Source organism: Phyllobates terribilis, unplaced genomic scaffold (assembly GCF_046119375.1).
Source record: "Phyllobates terribilis strain yellow unplaced genomic scaffold, ASM4611937v1 Scaffold_3__8_contigs__length_932513732, whole genome shotgun sequence".
NCBI classification, from domain to species: domain Eukaryota; kingdom Metazoa; phylum Chordata; class Amphibia; order Anura; family Dendrobatidae; genus Phyllobates; species Phyllobates terribilis.
In genome coordinates, this window is record NW_027362763.1 from 42,435,898 (window position 1) to 42,455,673 (window position 19,776).

Consider the following 19,776-nt stretch of genomic DNA (forward strand, 5'->3'; position numbering starts at 1 on the left):
TTACTACATCCTGATGATCATAGAAGTCCTGCTCTAACAGAGGAAAGCAAAGAAACCTTAATCTTCCTTGTCCACTGAAAGATCCCAGAACTGCCCGATCATATGATATGCTGTAAGAGGATAAATAAGTAATATCTAGGTCAGGGGTCCCCAATCTGTAGCTCTAGAGCCACATTTGTCTCACGGTCCCATGATTTTTGACTCACGACAGCTTGGTTCATTAGCTCAAGGTCTAGCAAACAGGTATGAAAAACACCACTCAAAATGGTGAATTTTGTGAGTAGCTCTTCCCAGAAGAGCAGATCTGGATGCTCACTTACTGGTCATGGAGACAGGACGATACTACCTGTCAGGAGGTGCTTGAAGATCGATGTGACAGTGTTGGGAGTGCTTGATGGGAGAATACTGTATGGGGGTATTGTGGGAACCCCTGCATCTTGGTATTCTGTTTCAGGGTGATTTCTGTGGAAAAGCTTTGGTTATCATTATACCCATAGTGGGGGCTTTAGTTGCCACTACTATGAGGGGGAAGGCAGCTGGATGTGGCTCGCGAACCTCTCTCACAGCTGAATTAAGGTCAGAAAGGTTGGGGATCACTGAACTAGGTAATGTAAAATTTTACACATACTATATATGACAAAAGATTACAGTTTAACAGTAAAAATTGACCCATGGGAATGAAATACATGAATAAAGATACAATGTTAAAAAAGGTAAACAAAAAGAGAACAGTAAAAGAAAACTAATCAGCATTTTATATTTTTTACAAGACATATAAAATATAAGTCTGAAGATGTAATGCACACATATTTGGTATTAGCATGAATGAAACAACCTGTACTATAAATTTATAGTATCATTTGCGATGATCATTGTAAGGCCACCATTGCGTGACCACACATTGTTGTGCCATGGTCTGCGGTGCATGGACAAAGTCGTGGGTCTCCTGACCCAAACTCAAAAACCTGATAGCCATATAATGTATGAAGCTGTCAAGTTAGGGCGAGGAGATCTTCGGCCAGTCTCTGTATCATGTTCCATCCTCGGATGGCGGCATAAGGATGTATGAATTTGACCTAAGTGATAAAAAAAAAAAAAAACAACTTCCTTGAAATTGCTTATTTTGTACCTTGAAAAATTTAAGATTAAAAAATACTAATTCATTTACTGTAACAGTAAGAAATCTAAATTTGGGCAAAATTGTCACCATTCTGCTGCTTTTTTAAGGGGTCGACAAAACAATAAACTATTATACTCCCTCCCCTCTACATACTGTATCTTCCCACCCCATCTTCTGATATCTTCTTTTCAGTCTTTTTGTTATTCTGGGCATCAGCCACTGTTGTTTTTCAGAAAGGCCCATGAGACCACATGAGGTCTGATGCACGCCATTAAAGGAGTATTTTCAAGTTTGGAAGTTATTCCCTACCCATAAAATAGTGAACAAGTTCTCAAACTCTGGGGTCTGACTCCTGGGATCCCCACTGATCCCCCAAAACCTTTTACTATACATAGCAGAGCATCAGCAATGCTATGTATAACTACAATCATGAACTACAAACTATGAACATCAGCTAAGCACTGGCTTTCACAGCAGAACTGTCTTGATAAGCATGAAGGACTTCAGAAGACCCCTGGCTCTTATGTCAAGTCATCAGCGCCCCCCCCCCCGATAGGCGCGTGGAATGACGCACCCGCCCCCTGCGGTGCATGTTAAATGCCATGCTCAGAGATTGACGGCGGTATTTTTCCTGTTAATCTGCAGCGGTTAGAGGCAGATGATGGCTAAATAATTCAGCCATCATCTGCAGGTAAAGATGTGGGCTCCACATGCGAGCCTGCATCAAACACAGGGGTCTGACATATGACGTAACTGTATGTCATATGTCATGAAGGGGTTAGCAGGCTCAGTGAAGAACTTCAGTGTCAGGTAACTGGAATGAGAAGAAGAGAAAAGACAAAAGAGAGAAGACAGATATTGTTCAGAGAAGGGGTGGGAAAACTATGGGGCAAGGAGAGGTAATTTTAAGATAAACCTCATCCTGGTGGATTTGATTTGCAACAATCAAATTCTGAAGCAATTTCAAATGAATCTGCTGAATTTGGGCAGATTTGCTTATCTACTGATTACTCAAGTTGAATACAGTCAGTTTTTGCTAATCTATAATCTGGTTAAAGAGTCTATAAAGTGTATTTTCACAAAGAAGCCATTTAGCATAATTCCATGTGTTTTGCAAAAATGTTGACAAAAGTTGTGCAGTATGAACGCTTTGTCTGAATTTGTATGAAGTCTGTCTGTATTATTAGAACACAGAAGTGAGTCGTTACTACTATGCATCATTTATATTTCAAAAAGAAATTGGGTATAAGGTAATGAAAATGCAAATAACAAATCTGCAAATGACAACAAATCTATCCTATAATGATGAACACTATGCTTAGATAGTTATTAATATTATTTTGTCATAGTTTCTACATGAGCAGTCACTTAAGTTTGGGTATACAATGGTCTTGCTTTACCACATTTCTTAATTGGTGGAGTATTCTGTGCGCAACCTTCTTAAGCTTGGCATTTCCCAAGATGAGTGCCACCGAGTGGAGTACAGGGTAAGAAATTGCAAACAAAAACAGTACTCCTTGATTACAGATGTCAAAGAAGTCAAAGCGAAGAAGAATGGAGACAATAAAGTTAAAGATAGTCATGACCTCAATCATAATCACTGAGCGAATAGCAGAGAGGTGGGCATCCATGCTTGGGGTGGTGAAACTTGCGACCTTGCTACTTAAACGTTTCACATGAACAAAAATAACTTCAACCAAGAGTGAGGATGACAAGCTGATCAATATGAAAGGCAAAAAATGTCCAAAGAAGTATGATGGCACCAAGTACATTATCTGCGTGCCCACACTTGTATTTGTCTCAGCTTTCTTAGGAGGAATCATGATATCTAAAGTCCCTTCAAAGTTATAAGCAAAAACAAATCCAGAAACCAATGATACAAGCAATGAGGACTGAATCATGTACAGTACCAGTTCTGGAATCCTCAATTTCATACGAATGAGAAAAGTGTATTTGAATATGGAGACCTTGATAAAGTACAGAATACAAAGCCACATAGAGAACCAAAGACTGGAGAAGTCAAGAAATAAGTAGATTGCATTGAGCATCCAGTTGAGAAAATGAATTTGATAAAAATTCAGATTGAAGATTCGGTTGACCATATTGAAGATGAAGAAGCACATATAGAACAATCTAGAGAGTCCCAGGCTTAAGAATAGCTTATCAAATGCCTTCATCTTTTTATCGCCCCACCAATCGACAAGCTTGGCTACAGTGATGAATCCATTGACCACCAAACCACAAAAAATCTCAACCAAAGCTATAGAGTAGACTACAGGTCTTTCTGTCCAGGACATCTTAACGTTGAATGTTTTTCAATACCCAATAGTCAAACCCCAGCAACCACTGAATGAATTATGCCAGGCGTCTTTTTATGTTTTGTGTTGTACTTGGTCTATGTCTATTTGATGCGAATATTTTTATAGCATGCAAATATATAAAATTGGCAGCAGCAACTATCACGTTTCTGCAAAAAAAATTATACTAAATTATGCCTTTCATTTGCTTAGTTATATATTTCTGTGCATTGATCAGATGTTAATGCAAATACAAGATAACTGCAAATCTTCCATGCCAACATTAACGTCTTCACTCCTGGGAGTTCATATAAAATAAATACTGGTTACCAAATAGAATTAATACAATTTTAAATTTGGATTTTAACATCAATCCACATATGTGGATTTTAACATTTATTAGAGATGATTGAATCTTTGGAAATTAAGATTCGCTGGCTTCACCTAACTTTGCCCAGAAATTGCATTTGAAATTCAATCCAAACTCTTCAATTATCTTGAAAAACGTGAATGACACTATTCTTTTTTCCTCACTGACAAATCTTCTTCTTTGTTGTGCGGTTGCACACAATATCTGTAGAGTTTCTTCACTGGTTTATGGATTTATTTATCTATTACTATGGCTAAGCTATGAAATGTGACGTCATCTCAATCTCCAGATCCACCTCAAAATGTCTTTTGCTTCTTCTGCTTCTGCTTTTACATAAGCTGTGATAGTCCATTCTGATTTGTTGTGCAAAAATATGAAAAGCAATGTATTATATGTTAGAACAGTGCTGCTGCCCCTAGACGATCCCCCTTCCACCTCCCTGCAGGGACGCTGACGTGTTTACTTACCCGTCCATTACCCCTTGCATCTGTTTCCTCCCAGGACCTGTGCACGGCACTCCCTGCCTGTTAAAGGGCCTTTGTGTACAATTCTGAAAACGTCTCAAGCCAATATCTGGGAGATGTCTGATATTTAAGGCACCCTCCCCTACTGTGAGTTGCCTTAGCAAATTCAGTATTCAGTCTGTTTTCTGCTACCAAATTATAAGGTCTCTGTACCTGTGCCCTGTCTGAATCTGGCCCGGTCCGTCCTGCCTGCTCTGTCTGAACCTGACCCTGTCCATCCTACCTGCCAAGTCTGAACCTAAGCCTGTCTGTCTTGCCTGCACGCGATCCTGGCTGCTCTGTCTGAACTGCTTCCTGTCTGCCCTGCTGTATCCTGTTTCTGATCCTTCCTGCATCTAACAAGTCCTGAGTCTGATCCATCTAGTCTGCACCTATACAGTCTGAACCTGCACCTGAGATCTTTTACCTAAGGCTGTCCTGTGTTCCTGAACTCATCCTGTCCTCTCCTGATCCTGTACCTGTTCTATCTACCAGCTGCACTTCCCCCTGTGATCTAGTTCCTGGCTGATCCTGCTTCCCTGCCCCTATAGGGGTCAGCTGCTGTTGCTCCAGGTTCTGTCCTGGAATAGCACTTGGCATCCACGTGGGCTCAAGTCAAACCATGCCATCAGGGGCTCTAGTGAAGAACCAGGTGTTCCCTTAGTTACACCCATCCAGGTTCTCCCCGGACAATGGCACAGTCATTCCACAAAAACACCTGTAACATCATATGGAAACCCCCTTGACTGTACCTGGGGATATGTGATTATTTTATGGTTGATGGAGTCTATTGCAATGTGTAAAATAGCCTCAGCCATTCATGAAGTATATCGTATATTCTTCGAATTGGCCAGTTTTCAGTACATTTTTTTTCAAATGTATTTGTTCATCAATAAAAATCTATATAAAAATGCATTGCACTTAATTATGATGGAACATAATCTAAAAGTACATATGGGGTGAACCTCATATTCCCACCTTCCAAGTTAAAAATTATGCTCTTGTCATGATGTGTACCTGTAACACTTGTGTTATAAAGGACTGGTCTATTACTGTAGCTTGTGGTGTTATCAGTATCAGACCCTTCCGAATGTACAGTGCAGACCCATGGAAATGTCATTGCTTATGTGTGAGTGAGAACTGTGACACGGATCTATATATATGACTAGAAACATGTGACCTTCCAAGGGTGTGTTCATTGGCTTGGAAGAGTTGTCACAAAAATTGAAGGGTTTCCTGATATCACCAAAGAAAATGGGAATCCTGAAGTCTCATGCACACATTGCTTATTTGAAACTTGCAGATTTGGTGCAGATTTGAATATGCAGCATGTCAATTTTTTCAGCGTTTTTGCAGCGTTTTCTTACCCATTGACTTTAATGAAATCAGTAAAAAATGCTATAAAAACTCAGGTATAAAAATGATTGCGGATTGCAGATTTGCTACGTATTTTCAGCGTTTTTTTCCCAAAAATGCACGAGTGTCAATAAAAAGAAAAAAAAATGTGATGTCATCAGGAAGAAGAAGCTGTTGTGTTATATTGTTTTTATTATATATATATATATATATATATATATATATATATATATATATATATATACAGTAAAGGAAATAATTATTTGATCCCTTGCTGTTTTTGTAAGTTTGCCCATTGACAAAGACATGAACAGTCTAATTTTAAGGATAGGTTAATTTTAACATTGAGAAATAGAATATCCAAAACAAATCAAGAAAATCACATTGTATAAATTAGATAAATTTATTTGCATTTTGCAGTGAGAAACAAGTATTTGATCCCCTACAAACCATTATGAGTTCTGGCTCCTACAGACTAGTTTGATGCTCCTAATCAACTCTTTACCTTACTCCTGTCCATAGACTCAATGAATCAGTCATATTCTAACCTCTACAACATGGGCAAGACCAAAGAGTTTTCTAAGGAAGTCAGGGACAAGTGTGGCACCCCAGGAGTCCAGTTGCCACAGTGGCATTGCCTTCCTCACAAGAGGTGATGCCATGCCAAGCAGGGGTCCCCTAGTCAGGTATACTAACATGCAACACGTTCCTGGCTCCAGACCAGCAAGGGGAGCCCTCCCCTTGGCAACTGGGATCTGGGGGCGGGGTTAGTTAGACTTAGTGTGAGGAGTTGAAGTGAGGACGTCAAAAAGAGAGAGGAGCTGGGGAGTGGAGCTGCGCGGCAGTTCACCCCAGAAGAAATCAGCACAGAGGAACCGGACACGGGAGTCCGAGGTTGTGGGGCACTGAAGGCCCAGCAGCAGAAACCGGAGGGCAATAGACTGCAGGTCTCCTGGCCCCACCAGACGCCCGGAGGCTCAGCAGCACTGCAGGGCCCAGCACCGCCACATGGAAGCGACGCATCAGCAAGGCCCGAACTGCCTGCCATATGGCTGAGCACAAAGATGTTGCACTCACGGACGAGGGCCACCGCACAGCTACAAGCAGCAGGGCCAAAGAGATTAATGGAAAGGGAAGGCCTCCAACTTCATCTGGTGAGGTAGATTCCTTACTTGCTTCCAGGCTGCCCAGACTTCCACTTCTAGCCAGTACCCTAGTCCCGGTTTGCCTAATTCCCCCCGGGTAAAGATAAGAGGAACCCGCCATTAAGTTGTGGACTGATTATTGCTGTGCCATCAACCCCTGCACTACAACGCCCAGCATCACCCATAACATCTACACTGCCCTGGAGCTAAGCTCTACCTGTGGAGAGCCACACCAGCTTTGCTGTACTGACATCAGCTCCAGAGGACCTGCTCTGCAACGGCGGCTCCCTTTAGCCGCATACCACAGGTGGCGTCACGAACTTTGTACATAAAAACTATAAAATCCCCTTTTTACTGACCGTCATGGGTCACGGACCGGGTCACCGCCACTGTGACATCTCCCCTAACAACGACCAGCCCGGCACCGAGTACCCCACAATCCAGGGGGCGCGTCACAAGATCATAGACCTGCATAAAGCTGGAATGGGCTACAAAACCATAAGTAAGACACTGGGTGAGAAGGCGACAACTGTTAGTGCAATAGTAAGAAAATGGAAGAAATACAAAATGACTGTCAATCGACATCGATCTGGGGCACCGTGCAAAATCTCACCTTGTGGGGTATTCTTGATCATGAGGAAAGTTAGAGGTCAGCCTAAAACTACATGGGGGGGAACTTGTTAATGATCTAAAGGCAGCTGGGACCATGTCATCACGAAAACCATTGGTAACACATTACACCTTAAAGGTTTAAAATCCTGCAGTGCCAGCAAGGCCCCCCTTCTCAAGAAGGCACATGTGCAGACCTGTCTGAAGTTTGCCAATGAACACCTGGATGATTCTGTGAGTTATTGGGAGAAGGTGCTGTGGTCAGATGAGACAAAAATTGAGCTCTTTGGCATTAACTCAACTCATCGTGTTTGGAGGTAGAGAAATGCTGCCTATGACCCAAAGAACACTGTCCCCACTGTCAAGCATGGAGGTGGAAGCATTATGTTTTGGTTGTGTTTCTCTGCTAAGGGCACAGGACTACTTCACCGCATCTATGGGAGAATGGATAGAGCCATGTACCGTAAAATCCTGAGTGGCAACCTCCTTTTCTCAGCCAGGACATTAAAAATGGGTTGTGGCTGGGTCTTCCAGCAAGACAATGACCAAAAACATACAGCCAAGGAAACAAAGGAGTGGCTCAAAAAGAAGCACAGTAAGGTCATGGAGTGGCCTAGCCAGTCCTGACCTTAATCCCTTAGAAAACTTATGGAGGGAGTTGAAGCTCCGAGTTGCCAAGCGACAGCCTCAAAATCTGAATGATTTAGAGATGATCTGCAAAGAGGAGTGGACCAAAACTCCTCCTGACATGTGTGCAACCCTCATCATCAACTACAAAAAACGTCTGACTGCTGTGCTTTCCAACAAGGGTTTTGCCACCAAGTATGAAGTGTTGTTTGCCAGAGGGATCAAATACTTATTTCTCACTGCAAAATAAAAATATCTAATTTATACAATGTGATTTTCTTGATTTTTTGGGGGATATTCTATCTCTCAATGTTAAAATTAACCTACCCTTAAAATTATAGACTGTTCATGTATTTGTCAGTGGGCAAACTTACACAAACAGCAAGGGATCAAATAATTTTTTCCTTCACTGTATATATACATTGATATATAAATATATATATATATATAAATGTAAATTTATCTCTATATATATGTGTTTGTATAGGTATGTGTGTTTGTCTATATATACAAGTGTTTCTCACTAAATTAGAAAAAAAAAGTTAATTTATTTCAGTTCTTCAATACAAAAAATGAAACTCTTCCTTTTGCATCAATTTCTGCATCAATGCGGCAATGTGGCATGGAGGCAATCCGCCTGTGGCACTGCTGAGGTGTTATGGAAGACCAGGTTGCTTTGATAGCAGCCTTCAGCTCAGCTGCATTGTTGGGTCTGGTGTCTCTCATCTTCCTCTTGACAATACCCCAGAGATTCTCTATAATAGATTCTCTATGGGGTTAAGGTCAGGCGAGTTTGCTGCCAATCAAGAACAGTGATACTGTTGTGTGTAAACCAGGTTTTGGTACTTTTGGCAGCGTGGACAGGTGCCAAGTCCTGCTGGAGATTGACATTTCCATCTCCAAAAAGCTTATCGGCAGAGGGAAGAATGAAGTGCTCTAAAATTCCTTGGTATACAGCTGAGGTGACTTTGGTCTTGATAAAACACAATGGACCTATACCAGCAGATGACATGGCTCCCCAAACCATCACTGATTGTGTGACCTTCACACTAGACCTCAAGCAGCTTGTATTGTGGCCTCTCCACTCTTCCTCCAGACTCTGGGATCTTGATTTCCAAATGAAATGCAAAATTTACTTTCATCTGAAAACAACACCTTGGACCACTGAGCATCAGTCCAGGTGTTTTTCTCCTTGGCCCAGGTAAGACGCTTCTGGCGTTGTCTATTGGTCATAAGTGGCATGACACAAGGAATGCGATACTTGCAGCCCATGTCCTGGATACGTCTGTGTGTGGTGGCTCTTGAAGCAATGACTCCAGCAGCAGTCCACTCCTTGTGAATCTCCTCCAAATGTTTGATTGGCCTTTTCTTAACAATCCTTTCAAGGCTGCTGTTATCCCGGTTGCTTGTGCACCTTTTTCTACCACACGTTTTCCTTCCACTGAACTTTCCATTAATATGCTTGGATACAGCACTCTGTGAAAGGCCAGCTTCTTTATCAATGACCTTTTGTGGCTTACCCTTGCCCCTTATCCTTGTGGAGTGTGTCTATGACTGCCTTCTGGATATGTGTCAAGTCAGCAGTCTCCCTCATGACTGTGGAGCTTACTGAAACAGACTAAGGGACCTTTCTAAATGCTTAGGGAGCCTTTGTAGGTATTTTTTGTTAATTATTCTAATTTACTGAAATAATGACTTTTGTGTTTTCATTGGCTGTAAGCCATAATCATCAACATTAACAGAAATAAACACTTGAAATACTGTAGATCACTCTGTAATGACTTTATAATATATGAGTTTCACTTTTTGTATTGAAGAATTGAAATAAATTAACTTTTTGATGATATTCTAATTTAATAAGAAGCACTTATCTATATATATATATTTATCTATATATATATATATATATAGATATATATCCATCTATCTCTCTCTCCCTATATATATATATAGATAGACAGATAGATAGATATCTATATATATATATTTGTATATATATATATATATTTATAGATATCTATATATATATATATATCTATATATATATAGATATATATATATATATATATATATATATATATATATATATACTGTATATATATATGTATATATATATATGTATATTGTACAGACCAAAAGTTTGGACACACCTTCTCATTTAAAGATTTTTCTGTATTTTCTTGACTATGAAAATTGTACATTCACACTGAAGGCATCAAAACTATGAATTAACACATGTGGAATTATATACTTAACAAAAAAGTATGAAACAACTGAAAATATGTCTTTTATTCTAGGTTCTTCAAAGTAGCCACCTTTTGCTTTGATGACTGCTTTGCACACTCTTGGCATTCTCTTGATGAGTTCAAGAGGTAGTCACCGGAAATGGTCTTCCAACAATTTTGAAGGAGTTCCCAGAGATGATTAGCACTTGTTGGCCCTTTTGCCTTCACTCTGCGGTCCAGCTCACCCCAAAACATCTCGATTGGGTTCAGGTCTGGTGACTGTGGAGGCCAGGTCATCTGGCGTAGCTCCCCATCACTCTCCTTCTTGGTCAAATAGCCCTTACACAGCCTGGAGGTGTGTTTGGGGTCATTGTCCTGTTGAAAAATAAATGATGGTCCAACTAAATGCAAACCGGATGTAATAGCATGCCACTGCAAGATGCTGTGGTAGCCATGCTGGTTCAGTATAAATCCCCAACAGTGTCACCAGCAAAGCACCCCTACACTATAACTCCTCCTCCTCCATGCTTCACGGTGGGAACCAGGCATGTAGAGTCCATCCGTTCACCTTTTCTGTGTCACACAAAGACAAGGTAGTTGGAACCAAAGATCTCAAATTTGGACTCATCAGACCATAGCAAAGATTTCCACTGGTCTAATGTCCATTCCTTGTGTTCTTTAGCCCAAACAAGCATCTTCTGCTTGTTGCCTGTCCTTAGCAGTGGTTTCCTAGCAGCTATTTTACCATGAAGGCCTGCTGCACAAAGTCTCCTCTTAACAGTTGTTGAAGAGATGTGTCTGCTGCTAGAACTCTGTGTGGCATTGACCTGGTCTCTAATCTGAGCTGCTGTTAACCTACGATTTCTGAGGCTGGTGACTCAGATAAACTTATCCTCAGAAGCAGAGGTGACTCTTGGTCTTCCTTTCCTGGGGCGGTCCTCATGTGACCCAGTTTCTTTGTAGCACTTGATGGTTTTTATAACTGCACTTGGGGACACTTTCAAAGTTTTCCCAATTTTTCGCACTGACTGACCTTCATTTCTTAAAGTAATGATGGCCACTCGCTTTTCTTTACTTAGCTGCTTTTTTCTTGCCATAATACAAATTCTAACAGTCTATTCAGTAGGACTATCCACCAGACTTCTGCACAACACAACTGATAGTCCCAACCCCATTTATAAGGCAAGAAATCCCACTTATTAAACCTGACAGGGCACACCTGTGAAGTGAAAAGCATTTCCGATGACTACCTCTTGAAGCTCATCAAGAGAATGCCAAGAGTGTTGAAAGCAGTCATCAAAGCAAAAGGTGGCTACTTTGAAGAACCTAGAATATAAGACATATTTTCAGTTGTTTCACACTTTTTTGTTAAGTATATAATTCCACATGTTTTAACTCATAGCTTTGATGCCTTCAGTGTGAATGTACAATTTTCATAGTCATGAAAATACAGAAAAATCTTTAAATGAGACGGTGTGTCCAAACTTTTGGTCTGTACTGTATATAAATAAAGCGCAGCAGCACTCCACTATGGCCAAGATGCATAAAGACAATAAAAACATATGAACTAGATTATATTAATACTCAGAAAGCTATACTTACCTTTTAATAAAACGGAGGTTATTAGCGCATAAATTGGCCAATTCATGTGTGCGCTTTAACTGCTTACATATACATATATCTCCGGTAGATATATAATTGCACAACCCCCTGACATATCATATAATTAAACCCTGTGGAACATATTGTACATTTTTCTATGAAGCTAATAAGTAAATGTAAAAAACGACATAGGGTTCCCCCCCCCCCTATTTTTTATAACCAGCAAAGGTAAAGCAAATAGCTGTGAGCCGATATTATCAGACTGGGAAGGTCCCTGGTTATTGGGTCCTTCCCTGCCTAAAAATACCAGCCCACTGCCACCCCAGAAGTAACTCATCACATTAGATGATCCAAGTCTGGTAATTTACCTTTGCTCGTCACGATTGCCCTGGTGCGGTGGCAATTGTAGTAATGAATTTGGGATTAATTTCAGTTATGCAGTGTCCAAAAACACACCTGCCATCATCCCTTGGGGTTAGTAATGGAGAGGTATCTATCAGACAGCCCTATTACTAACCTATTTTACAAAAAAGGAAAAAAAAATAAAAATTTTTGAAATAAACACTCCGTGACACATTCCATTGTTCAACAACTCATTACCATAAAATTCCCAAGCAGGTCTGATGTAGTGCTCCAAATCCAACGTACAAAGTCTTTGAATCTTCTTTATGTCATTCCAGAAGCTTTTGCAACAGAGCAGCGTGACCCGGAATATCATCGCAGATGAAAGAACTCATGAAAAACGCAGAGAAAGCGCATAAAAAATGCATCAAAATCTTGTGTATTGTACGCTGTGTTTTTACTGCAAAGAGATGCAAAAATGGTGCAGAAATTTCTGCACCCAAATACTCAATGTGTGCACATACCCTAAGATCACGTGCACATATTAAGTATTTGGTTAGTTTTTGAACTCATGATTTGTAAGCCAAAATCAGGAGTGGAACAATCAGAGGAAGAGTATAATGGAAACCAGTCACCACTTCTGCATTTTTCTCCAGCTGTTGGTTTTGGCTGACAAATACTGAGGTAAAAATCTCACCAAACACTAAAGGTGTGCATGCGGACTAACAGTCACCTTGATGTGTGAATGTAGCCTAAGAGGAACAGTAACAACACAAGTGGGTTTTTATATTGTGTGCTGCAACTTGAAACTGACTTGTGTGAATCATAGTTGTCCTGTATTTCAGCTGTTACATATAATTGCATCCATGTCTGTGCTCGTTCCTTTGGCTTCTGTCGCTGGGCCTCCCCTTTATTGTAGGTGACTTGGGATACTTTTTGATATAATGGGGCTTGTGGTGCAGGCAGGGAGTTTAGGGTGCAGTTTCTTACCATGATTATTTCATGGCGCTCACACTGTATAAACCACTAGCTACTTGCCTCCAGTTGCCAGTTATAGGTTACACCTGACGCTGGTTCTGACCCTCTACCACTAATGCTCTAATCCTGTGTGTTATTCAGTTTGAGACCTTGGACTGTTTTGATTTTTGCATATACCTGAATATTCTTTGTTTTATGACTTCTCTGGTTTTGACACGACGTACATAATTCTTCTCAGCCAACTTACTCCACTGGCCAGCAGCCATTCCATGAAGCCAGCCCAGATTCCTCTACAGAAGTTAAAGGGTTAAGGTCAGGTTTTCTCTGGGTCCACATATTAAGGAGTACTGCTGAGTAGGTAAATCACAGGTTAGCAGCCATGACTTGTGAGACCTATTCAGCCTAAGGATACCTGTGCTTACAGGACCTTCCACCTGTCCTTGCACTTTCTTCTCCTGACTTTATCGATGTGTGTTGCACTGCAGGCTAGGACATCAGAAACTTTATTGATGTGAGATGTATTTAGATTTGGAGGCACTGAAAAGTGAAGTCTGAAGAGAAGAAGACTGAAGCCTGTAGGAGGGAGTCATTACAGGACTGGGTAAGGAGCTGCATCGGTGGGACGGGAGTGGGCCATGGTGAAGCTAGTATAATATTGTTTTTTATACATTTTAATCCCTTGGATGAGACATTGTGTGAGCTAGAAGGTTATAACTAAGTAAAAAGATGTGGGAGTGGACCAGATCAGCGTTGGGAATAACAGAAGACAGCGAGAGATATTTTAATACTCACTAATGATTATTAAAAGAGGGGGCAATAGAAGAAAACAAAAAAACAAAACACGGAGTGAAACTTTAACTATGATATTTAGAGTTCCATGGTTTTTTTTTTTTATTTTACCATTATGTATTTCATACTGTCTGTCCCCAAGCTTCATATTAATTCTCTGCATCTTTTATATGGAATAGCTCAAGCTTTTTGACAAATCTGTGGTTCCTGTGTGACCCTGTTACCCAGCAGAAAGTATTGCACATGATGTACATAAAAGCCATTAATAGGAATCATTTGACTAAAGTGTCTCTTCCGATGCAAAGTTCTCTGGCTACAAATGTTTTTTTCTGGTTGAGCATTAATGCAAAATCTGATATTTTACTAAAGTGAAATCTCGTTATAACCTGAAGATGACTTCTGATGAATTGTAATTAACTCTTCATGCACCAAATATTAGTTATATAGATTCAACGTAATGTGTAGAAGCATGAGGAATACCATAAACAATAGAAATTATTAGAAGTCTCGATAAATAACTCATTTTTCACTGTCTAGATTTACAGAGCTCGTCTTGTTATTTTGATCAGCTCATAAAGGTTTATATGTGATATTCTTGCTTTTATAGAAAATGACTTCATCATTATTCCTCATATTACAACCCCTGGCAAAAAATGATAGAATCACTGGGCTTGGAGGATGTTCATTCAGTTGTTTAATGTTGTTGAAAAAAAGCAGATCACAGACATGGCACAAAACTAAAGACATTTCAAATGGCAACTTTATGGCTTTAAGAAACACTAAAAGAAATAAAGATTAAAAACGTGGTACTCAGTAAGGGTATTTTTTTTTCAGATCAAGCATAGGGAAAAAAATATGGACTCACTCAATTCAGAGGAAACAATTATGGAATCATGAAAAGCAAACACACAAAAGAAAACTCCCATACATCACTAGTATTTTGTTGCACCACCTCTGGCTTTAATAACAGCTTGCAGTCTCTGAGGCATGGACTTAATGAGTGACAAACAGTACTCTTCATCAATCTGACTCCAACTTTCTCTGATTGCTGTTGCCAGATCAGCTTTGCAGGTTGGAGCCTTGTCAGGGACCATTTTCTTCAACTTCCACCAACGATTTTCAATTGGATTGAGATCCGGACTATTTGCCGGCCATGACATTGACCTTATGTGTCTTCTTTCAAGAAATCTATTCACAGTTTTTGCTCTATGGCAGATTGTTTTATCAGCTTGAAAAATAATGTCATCATCCCCAAACACTTGATGGGATAAGAAAACTGTCCAAAATATCAATGTACACTTGGGCATTTTTTGAAGATGTAATGTCAGCCATCTCCCCAGTGCCTTTACCTGACATGCAGCCCCATATCATCAATGACTGTGGAAATTTGCATGTTCTCTTCATGCAGTCATCTTTATAAATCTTATTGGAACGACACCAAACAAAAGTTCCAGCATCATCACCTTGCCCAATGCAGATTCGCGATTCATCACTGAATATGACTTTCATCCAGTCATCCGCAGTCAACAATTGCTTTTCCTTAGCCCATTGTAACCTTGTTTTTTTCTGTTTAGGTTTTAATGATGGCTTATGTTCAGCTTTACTGTATGTAAATCCCATTTCCTTTAGGCGGTTTCTTACAGTTCAGTCACAGACATTGACTCCAGTTTCCTCCCATTCGTTCCTCATTTGTTTTGTTGTGCATTTCCTGTTTTGGAGACATATTGCTTTAAGTTTCCGGTCTTGACGCTTTGATGTCTTCCTTGGTCTACTAGTATGTTTGCCTTTAACAACCTTCCCATGTTGTTTGTATTTGGTCTAGATTTTAGACACAGCTGAGTGTGAAAAACCAAAATCTTTTGCAACATTGCCTGATGATTTACCTTCTTTTAAGAGTTTGATAATCCTCTCCTTTGTTTCAATTGACATCTCTTGTGTTGGAGCCATGATTCATGTCAGTCCACTTGGTGCACTAGCTCTCCAAGGTGTGATCACTCCTTTTTAGATGCAAACTAACGAGCAGATCTAATTTGATGCAGGTGTTAGTTTTAGAAATGAAAATTTACAGGGTGATTCCATAATTTTTTCCTCTGAATTGAGTGATTCCATAATTTTTTCCCTCTTCTTGGTCTGAAAAAAATTACCCTAACTGAGTATCACATTTTTAATCTTGATTTCTTTTAGTGTTTCTTAAAGCCCTAAAGTTGCCATTTGAAATGACTTTAGTATTGTGCCATGTCTGTGATCTGCTTTTTTTCAACAATATTAAACAACAGAATGAACATTCTCCGAACCTCGTGATTCCATAATTTTTGCCAGGGGTTGTAGTTATGTATCCCACAATTTTACCAATAAAAACTTCAACTCAACCCACAAAATACTTGTTCCAATTAAGGACCATCATTTGTGAATGGAAAAAGGGGCTATCCACATTACTGGTAGCAAAAAGGCTCTGGAGAAGTGATATGACTTCCCCCAAATGCAATCCTGGAAAATTTGCGCTACTAAATCCAAATACCCCCTCTCAAGCCCCACATTGTGTCTAAACCACATTTAGCATCCACATTTCATAATAATGTAGTGTGAGAATACACTTAATTTATGGGGTCTGTGTATCCAGAAGCACAAGATGGACACAATGAATTGGGTACTAAACTGTCACACTAGCAATTTTTACTCTTTAACATCCATACTTTGCTTTTGCTTGAAAAATAGTAATTTCACTCTTAGATGATATTTCACCAAGGGATGTAATTTCAAATTTTTTTTTAGTGTTGTTTCTGCAATTGACATCACAAACTGTTCCAGCAATACCTGCGTTTCAAAGTCAATTGAAGCTCTTTCCTCGCAAGCTCTACCATGAGCCAAACAGTAGTTTCTGATGATATATGGAGTATTACCACATATTACCATCTGTGGTTCATTTCCACTTAATACTAGAGGTGAGAAGATATTTTTAAATTCGAATTAGCCAAGGTTGCTGAATTTTCCCCCCAAATTTTACTTCTGGAGAATAAAGTTGCGTGAATCTCAATACTGGAAAGCTTTCAATTACTTGAAAACTACACATGAGCGAGAGGAGAGAGAAAACCCCGCTGAGAACAAGTTTTTGGAATTTCAGTCTTTCTATCATCGAGATCTGATGTATGAGTCATGTGTAAGCTTGATTTTTTTAACAGGGTGCACATTTGTTTAGGTCTTTAAATTTAAATTTCAGCCTATTTAGTATTTATGGGACACAGGTTAGGGGGGATTTGTTAGATGAAAGTTTTTATGTTCATAAGAGACGTGTTCTCAGTCTTACTCACGCCAGTATATACAGTATGGACCAAAAGTTTGGACACACCTTCTCATTTAAAGATTTTTCTGTATTTTCATGACTATGAAAATTGTACATTCACACTGAAGGCATCAAAACTATGAATTAACACATGTGGAATTATATACTTAACAAAAAAGTGTGAAACAACTGAAAATATGACTTATATTCTAGGTTCTTCAAAGTAGCCACCTTTTGCTTTGATGACTGCTTTGCACACTCTTGGCATTCTCTTGATGAGCTTCAAGAGGTAGTCACCGGAAATGGTCTTCCAACAATCTTGAAGGAGTTCCCAGAGATGATTAGCACTTGTTGGCCCTTTTGCCTTCACTCTGCGGTCCAGCTCACCCCAAACCATCTCGATTGGGTTCAGGTCTGGTGACTGTGGAGGCCAGGTCATCTGACGTAGCACCCCATCACTCTCCTTCTTGGTCAAATAGCCCTTACACAGCCTGGAGGTGTGTTTGGGGTCATTGTCCTGTTGAAAAATGAATGTTGGTCCAAATAAACGCAAACCAGATGGAATAGCATGCCGCTGCAAGATGCTGTGGTAGCCATGCTGGTTCAGTATGCCTTCAATTTTGAATAAATCCCCAACAGTGTCACCAGAAAAGCACCCCCACACCATCACACCTCCTCCTCCATGCTTCACGGTGGGAGCCAGGCATGTAGAGTCCATCTGTTCACCTTTTCTGCGTCGCACAAAGACAAGGTGGTTGGAACCAAAGTTCTCAAATTTGGACTCATCAGACCAAAGCACATATTTCCACTGGTCTAATGTCCATTCCTTGGGTTCTTTAGAGAGGAGAAAGTCTCTTCTGCTTGTTGCCTGCCCTTAGTAGTGGTTTCCTAGCAGAGCAGCTATTTTACCATGAAGGCCTGCTGCACAAAGTCTCCTCTTAACAGTTGTTGAAGAGATGTGTCTGCTGCTAGAACTCTGTGAGGCATTGACCTGGTCTCTAATCTGAGCTACTGTTAACCTGCAATTTCTGAGGCTGGTTTCTCGGATAAACTTATCCTCAGAAGCAGAGGTGACTCTTGGTCTTCCTTTCCTGGGGCGGTCCTCATGTGAGCCAGTTTCTTTGTAGCGCTTGATGGTTTTTGCAACTGCACTTGGGGACACATTCAAAGATTTCCCAATTTTTCGGATTGACTGACCTTCATTTCTTAAAGTAATGATGGACACTCGTTTTTCTTTACTTAGCTGCTTTTTTCTTGCCATAATACAAATTCTAACAGCCTATTCAGTAGGACTATCAGCTGTGTATCCACCAGACTTCTGCACAACACAACTGATGGTCCCAAACCCATTTATAAGGCAAGAAATCCCACTTATTAAACCTGACAGGGCACACCTGTGACGTGAAAACCATTTCCGGTGACTACCTCTTGAAGCTCATCAAGAGAATGCCAAGAGTGTGCAAAGCAGTTATCAAAGCAAAAGGTGGCTACTTTGAAGAACCTAGAATATAAGACATATTTTCAGGTGTTTCACACTTTTTGTTAAGTATATAATTCCACATGTGTTAATTCATAGTTTTGATGCCTTCAGTGTGAATGTACAATTTTCATAGTCATGAAAATACAGAAAAATCTTTAAATGAGAAGGTGTGTCCAAACTTTTGGTCTGTACTTTACATCGGACAAGTGCTATATGATTCTTTATCTGATACTACTCGGACCAATGTTATTCTATGGGGTAGTGCCGAAACACAATTTTTTTCAATTCCAGTTTATGTTTGTGAAAAAAATGCAGCATGCTGTGATTTTACTCTGAAATAGGAAGACACTCGCCCATTCAAGTCTATGGATGCGTGGAAATCATCGAACTCCATTCAGATGATATCCATGGACTCACAGAAAGGAGAAGATGGACAAATGTTGTTTGGATCACACTGAACTGACGCTCGGATCAAACTCAGAGCAGAGTATCAGTATCATAATCGACCCGATTCTCTCGATCGTGTGACCTCGGTTGTAGATTGGATCTCACACATTTCTTGGTCTATCTCTGTTTTTTGTATGCCATGATGATTCATTTTAATCATGGTATTCAAATGGTAAAATTGGGAAAATCAGATACCGCATTTCACTGAACTGATCCTCATGATTAGCATATTTTGCATAGGTTCCAGTGTTATTTCTATATGCCTCTTTTATTCATTGTTTTGTACAAATAAAGCAAGAACACAGATTCAAAATTTAAAAATGTATTTAAAGATATGTAACAAATATATGAGCACAAAAATGTAAATATTTTCAATGTTACACATCAGTTTCTACAATGAATAGATATAATGTGACTACATAGTGACATTATGAAGACTATTACAGAGATTTAAACGAGAGCCCCAACCAGATCTATCAAACATTATTCTTAATATATTAAGTTTTTAAAAACTTGATTTTACAACTTTATCAAAACATTTTGACATAATTTTTCCTATTTTAATCTGTACAAACAATGTAATTAGTTACTTTTATGAAAAATGTT

General features: G+C 39.7%; 1 protein-coding gene across 1 annotated transcript; it reads right to left on the minus strand.

Annotated features, from left to right (window-relative positions):
* Nucleotides 1-1,907: 1,907 nt before the first annotated feature.
* On the minus strand, nt 1,908-3,417 carry LOC141258428 (taste receptor type 2 member 39-like). Its single transcript, XM_073673429.1, has 2 exons — nt 2,635-3,417; nt 1,908-1,934 (listed from the first exon to the last, which is right to left on the minus strand). The coding sequence occupies exons 1-2, from the start codon at nt 3,415-3,417 to the stop codon at nt 1,908-1,910; spliced, it is 810 nt and encodes a 269-aa protein (XP_073529530.1).
* Nucleotides 3,418-19,776: the final 16,359 nt, after the last annotated feature.

Coding starts and splice junctions, on each gene's coding strand:
- LOC141258428 (XM_073673429.1), bottom strand. CDS start 3,417: ATGTCCTGGACAGAAAGACCTGTAGTCTACTCTATAGCTTTGGTTGAG. Junction 1,935..2,634: donor TTGACATCTGTAATCAAGGA/GTACTGTTTTTG, acceptor TTCTCATTCCAG/TTACCTGACACTGAAGTTCT.